Source organism: Mobula birostris, chromosome 14 (assembly GCF_030028105.1).
Source record: "Mobula birostris isolate sMobBir1 chromosome 14, sMobBir1.hap1, whole genome shotgun sequence".
Taxonomy (NCBI): Eukaryota; Metazoa; Chordata; class Chondrichthyes; order Myliobatiformes; family Myliobatidae; genus Mobula; species Mobula birostris.
In genome coordinates, this window is record NC_092383.1 from 91,359,934 (window position 1) to 91,372,021 (window position 12,088).

At 43.5% G+C, this 12,088-nt stretch overlaps 1 protein-coding gene across 11 annotated transcripts in view; it reads right to left on the reverse strand.

The window, feature by feature from the left end:
• The window catches only part of LOC140210098 (plasma membrane calcium-transporting ATPase 1-like), a 350,393-nt gene that overhangs the window by 80,775 nt on the left and 257,530 nt on the right, over positions 1 to 12,088 (reverse strand). For all 11 annotated transcript variants that reach the window (XM_072278933.1, XM_072278939.1, XM_072278940.1 and 8 more), the window contains 4 exons: positions 10,620 to 10,781; positions 8,670 to 8,884; positions 6,660 to 6,902; positions 3,653 to 3,894 (listed from right to left, as the gene is read on the reverse strand). In XM_072278933.1, coding sequence (XP_072135034.1) covers positions 3,653 to 3,894; positions 6,660 to 6,902; positions 8,670 to 8,884; positions 10,620 to 10,781 — 862 coding nt within the window. The remainder of the gene's footprint in view (positions 1 to 3,652; positions 3,895 to 6,659; positions 6,903 to 8,669; positions 8,885 to 10,619; positions 10,782 to 12,088) is intronic.

Genomic DNA, 12,088 nt, shown 5'->3' on the forward strand with positions numbered 1-12,088 from the left:
GACGCAGATTGGGGGACCGCTTCGTCGAGCACCTCCGCTCCGTCCGCCACAACAGACAGGATCTCCCAGTAGCCACCCACTTCACCTCTGCTTCCCATTCCCATTCAGATATGTCCATACATGGCCTCCTCTACTGCCATGATGAGGCTAAACTCAGGTTGGAGGAGCAACACCTCATATACCGTCTAGGTAGTCTCCAGCCCCTTGGTATGAACATAGAATTCTCCAACTTCCGGTAATTCCCTCCCCCTCCCTTCCTCTATCCCATTTCACTCTGCCCCCTCCCCCAGCTGCCTATCACCTCCCTCATGGTTCCGCCTCCTTCTTCTACTACCCATTGTTTTCCTGCCTATGACGTCCCTGCTTCCCCTCCCCCACCCTTTTGTCTTTCAAATTACTGGTTTTTCAACTGAAACTACCAGCCTTCTTCCAACCCTCCCCCACCTTCTTTCTTCAGTCCTGACGAAGGGTTCCGGCCCAAAACGTCGACTCATCGTTTCCACTGATGCTGCCCGACCTGCTGAGTTCCTCCAGCATATTGTGAGTGTACCTTTGCCTATCTACCTATTGTTCTCCCAGCCCTGTGCCCCCCAATTCAGTGTTTTATTTTAAAGAGTCCGACTGTCATTGGAAAGGATAGCATTTTCTGCCAGCCCTCATTTCCTTAATACATTTCCCAGTGGTCATCCGTTTCAATTCTACTTCCCAGTCCCATTCCGACAGGCCAGTCCATGGCCTCCTCTACTGCCACGATGAGGCCACATTCAGACTGGAGGAGCAAAACACCTTATATTCCATTTGGTTAGCCTCCAACCTGATGGCATGAACATCGATTCTCAAGCTTCTTGCAATTATCCCCCTTCTTCACCATTCCCCATTGCTGTTTACCTCCCTCACCTTATCTCCTTACCTGCCCATCAACTCCCTCTGGTGCTCCTCCCCCTTCCCTTTCTTCCATGGTCTTATGTCTTCTATCACATTCCCCCTTTTCCAGCCCTTTATCTCTGTCACCAATCAACTTCCCAGCTCTTTACTTCACCCCCTCCTCCTCTCCCTGTACCACCTATCACCTGCTGCCTAGTACTTCTTCCTCTCCTCCCCCCACCTTCTTACTCCCATTTGCCCCTTCCTTTCCGGTCCTGAAGAAGGCTCTCGGCCTGAAATGTCGACTGTACTCCTTTCCATAGATGCTGCCTGGCCTGCTGAGTTCCTCCAGCACTTTGCGTGTGTTGCTTTGGATTTCCAGCATCTGCAGATTTTCTCCTGTTTGTGACATTCCTTTGTTGTTTTATGAAACTTGTTTATTTATTGTACAAATGAAGCCAAAAAATGAGTCAATGCAAGAATTCTGAAGTCATTATCTCGGGAAGAAACTAATCCTCCACTGGGAGAAAAAGCTGGAAAAATCTCCTTTCACGGAAATATATCCAAACATTGGATGCCAAAACTGAGCACTTCCAATCATTTCTGCATTGGGAAGAAATTTGGCCAGTCACAGTAAAATCCAACATCAAAGTTCAAAATCCAGAACAAAATAATTTCTCACCATTCTCACATTCCCACTGTGTCTAAGAGGCAATGGAACAGGTAAGATATTGAAAGATGCCAATGTAATGGGGACAGTTGGGATTAGTTTAGATTGGAGACAACTAATAGCTCTCTTCCCCTCCCCGTCCTCATGACCTGCCCAACACCTCCCTCCGGTTCCCCAACTCCCTCCTTTTTCCAAGGTCCCCTGTCCATCCTATCAGATTCCTCCTTCTTCAATCCTTTACTTTTTTTTTAACCTGTCATCTCTCAGCTTCTTACTTCATTCTCCATCCCCAACCCACACATCTTCCCCCTCCCCTGCCAGCTTGTACTCCTTGCCTCCCCCCCCCCCCATTTTTCTTATTCTGGCTTCTTCCCCCTTTCCTCCCCAGTCCTGATGAAGGGTCCCAGCCCGAAACGTTGACTGTTTATTCCCCTCCATAGATGCTGCCTGACCTGCCCAGTTCCTTCAGCGTTTTGTGGGTGTTGCTCTGGATTTCCAGCATCGACAGAATCTCTGGTGTGTCTGGGGCTCATTTCTGTGTTGTACAGTTCTGAGTGGTTTGTCAGGTTGCCTCAGTGGAATTAAAGATTCAGTCACACTGTCTGGAGTTACAGTGACCAGACTTGGTAAGGACGGCACTTTTCCTACCCTGAAAAGCCTTTGTGAACCAGAATGGTGTTTTACAACCGTCCAATAGAGAGCCACAGTAGAATAGCGTGGAGCTATTACAGGTCGGGGCGTCAGTGTTCGGAGTTCAATTCCAACGCTGCCTACAAGGAGTTTGTATGTTCTCCCTGTGACCATGTGGGTTTCCTCTGGGTGCTCCCACGGTCCCAAGGTGGACCAGTTAATTGATCATAGTAAATTATCCTGTGATTAGCCTAGGGTTAAATTGAATGGTTGCTGGGCGGCACGGCTCGTGGGGCTGCAAGGACCTGTTCCTCACTGTATCTCTAAATTTAAAAAAAGTTAAATAAAAATAGCTGTCTAGGCGTCATTACTTGTGGTTAGGGTTTTGTTCAAATGTCAGGTATTAAAAATATAAACAAGGAAGAATGTACCTCTGTGGTTTTATAAGGCATTGGTCAGAAGACTGGCCTTGTATCTACAGAAGAATGTGGTTCTGAGAGGCTCACAAGAGCATTCCCAGGAGTGAAAGGGTTAACATATGAGGAGGGCCAGCCTAGCATCGTGGGCTGAAGGGCCTGTAGAGTGCTACAATACTGTTTTATGCTCTCTTAAGACTTCAAGGTTTTTATCTTTACTGAAGGAGGGCAGAGAATTAGGTATGGCGTGTTATAAAGTGCAGCGAATGGTTGGTAGGTTGGGAAGCAAATCTGAATCTTAGCCACACCACGCTTTGTAGATTTGTGGAAGTTGAAGTACTTTCAATACTGTGGGTGAACTGCATTTTGTGGTTGTACCATGTGAGTTTGAATAAAAGGGAAATTGATTGTCTGTAGAAGAATGGAGTTTAGAAGAATGAGGGGGATCTCACTGAACCCAAATGAAAGTTGAAAAGTCCTGGACAGTGTACGTGGAAAGGGGGGAGTGTGGGGGAGAGTCTAGTGTCCATTAGTTGGGGGGGCAGTCTAGGACCAGAGGGCACAGCCTCGGAAAAGAAGGACATCTATTTAGAACAGAGATGAGGAGGAATTTTTTTAGCCAGAGGGTGGTGAATCTGTAGAATTTATTGCCAGAGATGGTTGTGGGCTGAAGTGTCTGTACAGCACTTAAGTCTTAGCTATCGGTTTCCTCCAGGTGCTCCGGTTTCCTCCCACAGTCCAAAGACATACCGGTTGGTGGGTCAATTGGTGATCATTAATTGTCCCGTGATTAGGCTCAGATTAAGTTGGGGGGGGGGCAGTGTGGCTCAAAGGGCCAGGGGAGCCTATTCCGCACTGTATCACAATCATTAAAACAACTAATAGCTCTGTTTACAGCATGCCCCTCATAACTTTGACTTTGTGACAATCAAAATGGGATTTTCCTCTTTAGGTTCTTGGGACCAGAGCATTGACCATGTAGAGTCTGAAGGAACATCTCACTGGCGAGATTTTATTCGTTATTGTCAATAACAAAATCTACTTGGCCACCCAAAAGGAAAACTGTGCTCACTTGCGTAGGATGATCTCGGATGCACCCTTGCTGTACATGCGGAAACTTCCATCTGCGTTCTTGAGCACCGTGCTCATCGACTTGCGTGCAGAGTTGAAGGTATACACCTTATAGAGCTTTTCTTCTGGAATTTCATTGCGCACAGCCTGATAATCCTGTTTCAGGTCCAGCACAAAGCCAAGCAAAGCACATTCAGTCTTGTTCCCCACATGGCGAGGGAGACCTCCTTCCTTCTCAGGGGGCTGTGGAGACCAGCACAATGGGAAGAGAAAATCAGTAAAAATAAATTCCACCAACACTTGAAGTACTGGCTATTATTCACCACATTAATACTCTGGCTGAAGGCCACACAATTTCTGTATTTATCAATGGATACTCATTGGAAAAACAATAATTACTTACCTTCCACCTCAAACAAAATTATCACTTCAGGATGGATTACATCAGGGCCCATTTTGCAGTATTTACAAAGTAGTGAAAAAGTTAGAAATTATACTGAAGGGCATTGCTTTTGTTCACAGAACTTGTTAACACAATTTATGAGTCAGATGGACAACATGTCCAACCTTGAAGACCATTAGCATACACACAGGTGTGTGTGTGTGTGTATGTATACATATATGTACACATATATAGATGTACATATACACATATATATATATATATATATATATACACACTATGTGCAAAGGTCTTACTCACATATATACAGTACCTTTAAAAATATTCATCTCCCTTAGAAGTTTTCATGTTTTATTGTTTCACAACATTGAATCAGTGGATTTATTTTGGCTTTTTTTGACACTGATCAACAGAAAAATACTCCTTCGTGTCAAAGTGAAAACAGATCTCTAAAAGTGATATAAATTAATTACAAATATAAAGCACAAAATAATTGCTTGCATAATTACTCATCCCCTTCAAGTCAGTATTTAGTAGATGCACCTTTGACAGCAATTACGGCTTTGCGTCTGTGTGGATAGGTCTCTGTCAGTCTTCCACGTATGACACTGCAATTCTTCCCCATTCCTCTTTACAAAACTGCACAAGCTCTCTCAGATTGCATGCGGATTGGGAGTGAACGGCCCTTTTCAAATCCAACCACAAATTCTCAATTAGATTGAGTTCTGTATAATGACTTGGCCACTTCAGGACATTAACTTTGTTATTTTTAAGCCATTTCTTTGAACTTCGGTTATAAGCTTGGGGTCATTATCTTGCTGGAAAACAAATCTTCTCCCAAGTCGCAGTTCTCCTGCAGACTGCATCAGGTTTTCTTCCAGGATTTCCCTGTATTTTGCTGCATTCATTTTACCTTCTACCTTCACAAGCCTTCCAGGGCCTGCTGCAGTGAAACATCCCCACAGCATGATGCAGCCACCACCATGCTTCACGGTAGGGATGATGATGTGTGGTGTTTGGCTTACACCAAACAAAGCGTTTAGTCTGATGGCCAAAAAGCTCAATTTGGGTTTCATCAGACTACAGAACCTTCTTCCAGCTGACTTCAGAGTCTCCCACATGCCTTCTGGCAAACTCTAGCTGAGATTTCATGTGGGTTTTTTTCAACAGTGGCTTTCTCTTTGTCACTCTCCCATAAAGCTGTGACTGGTGAAGCACCCGGGCAACAGTTATTGTTTGCGCAGTCTCTTCCACCTCAGCCACTGAAGCTTGTAACTCCTCCAGAGTTGTCATAGGTCTCTTGGCCTCCGTACCTTGTCCCCTTCTTGCATGGTCACTCAGTTTTTTGAGGACAGCCTGCTCTAGACAGATTTACAGCTGCTTACAAATGGAATTTTTTTTCCCATTTCTTGATGATTGACTTAACTGTACTCCAAGAGATATTCAGTGACTTGGAAATTTTCTTGTATCTATCTCCTGACTTACTTTTCAATAACGTTTTTCGTGGAGTTGATTGGAGTGTTCTTTTGTCTTTATGGTGTTGTTTTTGCCAGGATACTGACTCACCAGCATTTGGACCTTCCAGATACAGGTGTATTTTTACTACAATCAATTGAAACACCTTGACTGCACACAGGTCTCCAAAAACAGATCTCCATTTAACTAATTATGTGACTTCGAAAACCAACTGGCTGCACCAGTGAAGATTTGGTGTGTCTTATTAAAGGGGGTTAATACTTATGCAATAAATCATTTTGTGTTTTATCTTTGTAATTAATTACATCACTTTGTAGAGATCTGTTTTCACTTTAACACAAAAGTTACCTTCTGTTGAACAGTTTCAAAAAAGCCAAATTATATCCACTGTGATTCAATGTTTTAAAACAATAAAACTTGAAAACCTCCAATGGAGATGAATACTTTTTATAGGCAATGTTGCTCGGGTGCCTAAGACTTTTGCACAGGACTGTATTTGTCAATGTGGAGCAGAGATCGAATTTGTAAATCCAGTGGAAGCAAGTAATCTTGGGAATGGCGAGGGTGGAGCACCACAAGAGGCAGTGAAGGAGTGCCAGGGGCGGGTGCAGACACACCCAGCCCTGAGACACCAGGCAAGGTCATTTGATTCTAAACAATTGGTTTATTGATCATTACAGAATGTCTCTCCGGTGCTACTTGCTCCTTCCCTTCTCCCTTCCCCTTTTCCCAACCATGATTTCCCTCTCCCAGCCACCTTTCTGCTCTCAGTTCTTCATAGAGACCCATATCAGCATCAGGTTTATCATCATTCAGAGGTGTCGTGAAATATATTTTTTTTTGCGGCAGCAGTTCAGTGCACTGCATAAATGCTGTATGCAGATGCCTAAGACTTTTGCACAGTTGTGTATGCGTATGTATATTGTGCAAAAAGAGATTAAAAAATAGTGATGTAGTGTTCATGGGGTTATTGTCCATTCAGAGATCTGATGCGGAGGGAAGAAACAAGCATACAAGTTTAGAAACTCTGAATGTCAAACCCCATCCAAACAAGCAAACCACTCGACTATTCCTGCAAAACGTCAGCAGTCCTTCCACTGATTAAGGATGATCCCAGTGACCAGCTTACCAGTATTTTGGTGGTGTAAGCGGAATTAATAGCGATCCCATTGACAATCCGCTCCAAAACCTTCGGTAGGATTGCGTCCGGGGCGGGGATTTGCCGGTAGTGAGTTTCCCCAATGTACGACTGTACCACCGTCATTCGGTTCATGGTGAGGGTGCCAGTCTTATCTGAGCAGATTGCGGTGGCGTTGCCCATTGTTTCACAGGCATCCAAGTGTCTGACCAAATTATTGTCTTTCATCATTTTCTGTCAAAAAATGGGATCACACAATCAGTGGATTTATTCAGAATTAGAATCCGGTTTACTATCACAATGAAATGTGAAATGTGCTGTTTTGCAGGACAGAGCAAGGCATAAAAAAAATTACTTATCAGTGACAATAAATAAATAGAACATAGAAAGCAGTCACCATCATCATTACATGCCCTGTCATTTGTCTGGGGCCATCATGCTATTTTGACCGTGATTGTCCTTGGCAAATATTTCAACAGAAGTGGTTTGCCACTGCTTTCTTCCGGGCAGTGTCTTTACAAGACGGGAGACCCCAGCCATTATCAATACCCTTCAGAGATTGTCTGCCTGGTGTCTGTGGTCACATAACCAGGACTTGTGACATGCACCAGTTGCTCATACGACCATCCACCACCTGCTCCCATGGTTTTATGTGACCCTGATCAGGGGGCTAAGCAGGTGCCATACCTTGCCCAAGGGTGACCTGCAGGCTAGCAGTGGGAAGGAGTGCCTTACACCTCCTTTGGTAGAGACGTATCTCCACCTACCATTCGAGTAACACCGTACAGGCCCTTAAAAAGATGTTTCCCGCCACTTCTTCCGCCCCCCCCCCCCACCCCACCATGGTGGGGACTACCAAGAATCTTTCACAATGAGGGTCAGAACATGAAAAGGTAAGAGTTAAAAATAAGTGAGTCTGGTAAAAGCCAAAACCACTTTTATACTGAGTATAAACACAGAGATTCTGCGGATGCTGGAAATACAGGGCAACACAACAAAATGGTGGAGGAACTCAGCAGGATAGGCAGCATCTGTGGGGGCGGGGGGTGGAATAAACAGTCAATGTTTTGGGCTGAGACACTTCATCAGGCCTTTCAGTCCCGATGAAGGGTGTCGGTCTGAAACTTTGACTGATAATTCCACTCCATAGATGCTGCCTTACATGCTGGGTTTCTCCAGCATTTTGTATGTCTTGCTCTTTATACTGAGCAGCACACCACTGTCATAAATGTCCCTTTAACAAGCGAACGTTTAACAGCTAGGGCAGAGGGATATTTCATGTATCTGAACCAAGACTCTCACTTTTTGCAATCACTTTCCACTTTATTAGGTACACCAGTGCACCTGCTCATTAATGCAAATATCTAATCAGCTGATCATGGGGAGACAACTCAATGCATAAAAGCATGCAGACATGGTCAAGTGGTTCAGATGTTGTTCAAACCAAACATCGGAATGGAGAGGAAATCTGATCGATGAGACATCTACTGTGAAATGATTGTTGGTGCCAGACGGGGTGGTTTGAATATCTCAGAAACTGCCGATCTCCTGGGATCTTCTCTAAGAGTTTGAGGAGGATGGGGTGAAATACAAAAAAAATCCAGTGATATTTGGAGAGGTCAGAGGAGAATGGCAAGACGGGTTCAAGTTGACAGGAAGCCGACAGTAACTCAAATAACCACACGTTACAACAGTGGCGTGCAGAAGAGCATCTCCAAATGCACAAAACATCGAACCTGAAGTGGATGGGCTACAGCAGCAAAAGATCACACTGGGTTCCATTCTTGCACCGAATAAAGTGGACAGTGAGTGCAAACTCAAACAGAAGCAACAGCAGAAATTTTCTGTGCAAGGCTCACATTTTCAGACAAGTTTATCAGATTTTAAAAGTGTCAAAGTTACTACCTACTACTGTATACTTCATGCAGTTTGCCTCCCATTTCTCTTAAACACACTCTGGACATCGTCTTTTCCTGAATTCGTTAATGCAACAGATCTCACCTTTACGGAGTAGGCCAGAGAGATGGTGACGGCCAGGGGGAGACCCTCTGGTACGGCCACCACCAACACAGTGACTCCAATGATGAAGAACTTCATGAAGTACTGGATGTAGATCGGGGTACATTCTGCCAGCCACGGCCTGCCTTGAACCCCAAAAGTGTCAATTACAAAATACAAGACGAGGATGATGACTGTGATTGCCGACATGAGCAGCCCTGAAAGAAAAGACATTCTCAATTGAGCTTCTGCTGTTTGCAAGAAGATTGCAATTGCCAGAACAAAGCTAAATGGACAATTCAGACAGGAATTGTTATTGTTTTGCCACACCGTACACAAGTTTCATTGTTCAGATACCACACTGCAGGAAGGATGTGGTTGTATCAGAGATTCACCTGGATCAGAGGACTTAAGTTATGGGGAGAGACAGGATAGGCTGGGTTTCTTTTCCTTGCATTGAAGGACGCTGAGGAGACACCTGATAGAAGTATATCAGTCTATGAATGGTATAGTGAGGGTAGATCAGAGGCCCGATGTCTGTGATAGAACAGATAAGAGGCTCGATATCTGTGATAGGGTAGATCAGAGGCCTGACGTCTGTGATAGGGTAGATCAGAGGCCCGGTGTCTGTGATAGGGTAGATCAGAGGCCCGGTGTCTGTGATAGGGTAGATCAGAGGTCCAGTGTCTATGATAGGGTAGATCAGAGGCTCACTGTCTGTGATAAGGTAGATCAGAAGCCTAATGTCCGTGAGTCCTGGCCAGGGACTGGGGGGTGGAAGGCCGATGTCTTTGAGTCTGAGAAACAAAGACTGTTGGCCCATCCAGTCCAGGGGCTGGAGGTCTATCTGTGTTTGTAAGTGTGCGGGGGGGGGGGGATGGGAGGGTGGGAGAGGGGCTCATGTTTGTTTGCTTTTGTTATTGTGGCTGCTGCTCGCGTTGTTCTGCCAAGCACAGTGAGCATGCTACATTGTCACTGGCCCTCAGCACATCCTTGTGTTTGTTGGCTGTTAACGCAAACAATGCATTTCACTGTAAGTTTTCATGTACATGTGATTCAAAAAAAATCCAAATCTGATCTGAATCCACAATGAAAATTACAAAGATGTTACCAAGGCTAAAAGTAGGCTTGGTAACATCTTTGGTGACTTTATTTCCTGGAGTGTAGAAGATTGAGAGGAGATTTGATAGAGGTATATAAAATTAAGATGGGCATAGATAGGGTAAATGCAAGCAGGCCTTTTCCCACTGAGACTGACTGAGACTAGAACTAGAGGTCATGGGTTAAGGGTGAAAGGTGAAATGTTTAAGGGGAACATTTCTTCACTCAGAAGGTGGTGAGAGTGGGACGAGCTGCCAGCGCAAGTGGTGGATTTGATTTCAACATTTAAGAGCAGTTTGGATAGGTACATGGGCGGGAGGGGTATGGGGAGCTATGGTTCAGGTGCATGTGAATAGGACTAGGCAGAATAACATTTTGGCACAGACCAGATGGGCCAAAGGGCCTGCTTCTCTGGTGGTTTTCTATGAGTCTATTATTTTAAAAGGGTATCAAAAGCAAGAAGTCGGGTTCAACGTGAGAGGAAGGAATTTTAAAAGGGGGAAGGACTTTGAGGACCTAAACAAGCTGAATCCCATGGATATTCCTTTTAAAATCTATTACTGGAGTAGGTTCTTGACAAGGAAAAGAACATTTCTTCCAATGCTATATTGATTGTGGTGTTTGAAGTCTGCTTCACAGATCAAGAAAGAAGAATTGTCTTCAACCTCAGTGGAAGTTGAGTGCACCTAGTTTGCAAACTGTAATCTCACCAATCAGGACGACATTTGATAATACTAATGAAGGTAGAGGGTAAGTGAAAAAGGGACAAGATAAATCTGGATGGAAACAGAAATCAGATACAACATACTTTAATAGACACAACTCGCGTTGCTGGGGCCAGTTTCACTTTACCTGCTTTTCCAATTTGCACGGCTAATTTGGTGAGCTTGCCCTGTAGGACAGATTTCTCTTTCTTTGGTATGTTTGATTTCTTCTTCTCCTTCTCTTCCTGGTCCCCACCTTCTTCGCTCTTCAATGGCTGAATCTCCAACGCAACACCGTCCTGAGCTTTAGCTAGTTTCAACACATTGAAACAGATTTGCAAAACACTGCATAAACAGTCACAGCTATTATTGCCCATGTAAACATCGGGGCAAAGGCAAATGTGGGGGAGTCAAGTGTGTGAGTGTGTGCGCGTGCACTCGTGCAATTGGGACGCTGGCTTTTACTGTTAGAAGATTGCAAAGGTCTTCCAGCAAAGTGACAAGTTATGAAACCATAGATAATGATGCAGTCCCTATAATACAAAAATTAAATCTATTTTTTTAAGGGTAATGGATAATCCATGGTAATTCTTCCAGAGAAGTTTATACAATCTATAACTTTTTCAAGGACTTTCAAGGACTTAAGTTTGCAATGTTTATTATTTATTATTAATATTTTGGCTTTTTTCCTTATTTGTGTTTGCACAATTTGTTGCCTTTTGCAAATTGCTTGTTTATCTGTTTTTGTGTGTAGCTTTTTCATTGATTCTATTGTGTTTCTTTAAATTTATTGTGAATGCCAACAAGAAAATGTTAATATACAGAGACATGTATGTAGCTACTTTAATAATAAATTTACCTTTGAAATTTTTGTACTTTTTAACTTTTTGTCGAATTTGGTCATTCTTCACAAAGACTGAATTGTAAAGTGACTTGTCGGGATAGAAATTGTATTGATCTAAGTTGCTCTAGCAAAGGTAAGGCTGTCACTGAAGCATGGCATTTAATATGGTGACATGAATCAAAAAAAATCTCCAAATGTGTATTTTGCTGAAAGTAATCGGGGGCAACCATTTGTATAAAAAATGCCCACTTTAATGCATTCTAATTTCATCAATGTCCTTGAGTTACGCAATGTATGGCATTCGTAAGTGATCACCAGAGCATCAAATGGTGTCATTATATTTGACTTTGTCTCTCAGTGCTATTTATCAGTCACACTGAGTTGCAGCTCAACTGCAGCATATCAGCAGTCCTAGAAAAGTTCACTTACCAGGATGGGGCGGGGGGGGGGGGGTCGGGGGTGTATTTTCTAATCGGTAACTTCATCATTCAAACTATCACTTTGTTGGTTAAACCGTAAAAAGTAACACACTGACGTAAATAGTGAAATTCACCATCAAGTTTACCACAGATGCAAATGATGTTACAATTACAATATCATTCTTAACACAGCAAACAGACAAACCATGGAGAGCTTGTGTCTGTAAATGGAGCATGTAATACACAATAAATAAAAAGGTACAATGTACAATGTCTATCACTTCATTATGAAGAGAAGGAAGAATCACAGTAACTAAAACAATATAGCTGACAACCTATCAGAGAATTTCCTCT